General features: G+C 70.9%; 1 protein-coding gene across 1 annotated transcript in view; it reads right to left on the reverse strand.

Moving 5' to 3' along the window:
* Positions 1 to 766, reverse strand: part of STAC2 (SH3 and cysteine rich domain 2) — a 1677-nt gene that overhangs the window by 484 nt on the left and 427 nt on the right. The window contains exons 3-4 of the mRNA XM_010585697.1: positions 442 to 523; positions 223 to 320 (exon numbers count right to left, since the gene is read on the reverse strand). Coding sequence (XP_010583999.1) covers positions 223 to 320; positions 442 to 523 — 180 coding nt within the window. The remainder of the gene's footprint in view (positions 1 to 222; positions 321 to 441; positions 524 to 766) is intronic.

Raw genomic sequence — 766 nt, forward strand, 5'->3', positions numbered from 1 at the left:
ACAGACAGACGGGGGGGCAAAGTCAGCCCTGAACCCCCACCCTGGCCCCCACCCCAATGTCACCCCCTTACCACCACTGCTTGGGCTCCCACCGCTGCTTGGGGGGTCCCCGCTCTCCTCCCCAGCTGCTGCCTTGTCACCCTAGGGCAGAGGGAGGGCTCGGGGGGGGGGGGTCCTCCACCCCCACATTGCCCCCCACCCCTCCCCAGTTCTGGGGGGTACCTGGATAGCGGGGGGCAGGTCCGCGGGGCCGGTGCCATGTGCCAGGGAGGTGCCGAACCGCAGCGCCTCGTACACCGGGTCCACCTTTGCACTGGGGTCTGCGGGGGGGGACACACAGGAGGGGTGTCAGGCGTCCCCCAACCTTCTCCCCAGGGAGAAGGCGCGCCCCAGGGTGGGTGCAGGCTGGCTCTGCGATGCAGCCAGGGTGAGGGGGCTCACCTGGGGGGGGCTCACCCTGCCCGGAGCCCCCCTGCTCCGGCAGCAGCAGGGGTGAGCTGAAATTGCGGTGGAAAGACGTGGCCTGGGGGAAAAAACAGGGGTTTTGGGGGAAAAAAAAGGGCACACTGAGTGTACCCCTGGGGGCCGGGGACCCCGTGTGCACGGGGATGGCGGGGGGGGGCTGCTGGCACACGCACCCACATCTCTGTGCTCACACGTGCCCGTGGGCACCCGGACCAGCTCACACGCGTGTGCGCGGCCACGCACCCTGCTGCCTGCAGCCCCCCCCCCACGGATGGGCCTGTGTCGGGGGGGTGGGGGGGGG

This window comes from Haliaeetus leucocephalus, unplaced genomic scaffold, assembly GCF_000737465.1.
Source record: "Haliaeetus leucocephalus isolate CR32 unplaced genomic scaffold, Haliaeetus_leucocephalus-4.0 Scaffold110, whole genome shotgun sequence".
Classification (NCBI taxonomy): domain Eukaryota; kingdom Metazoa; phylum Chordata; class Aves; order Accipitriformes; family Accipitridae; genus Haliaeetus; species Haliaeetus leucocephalus.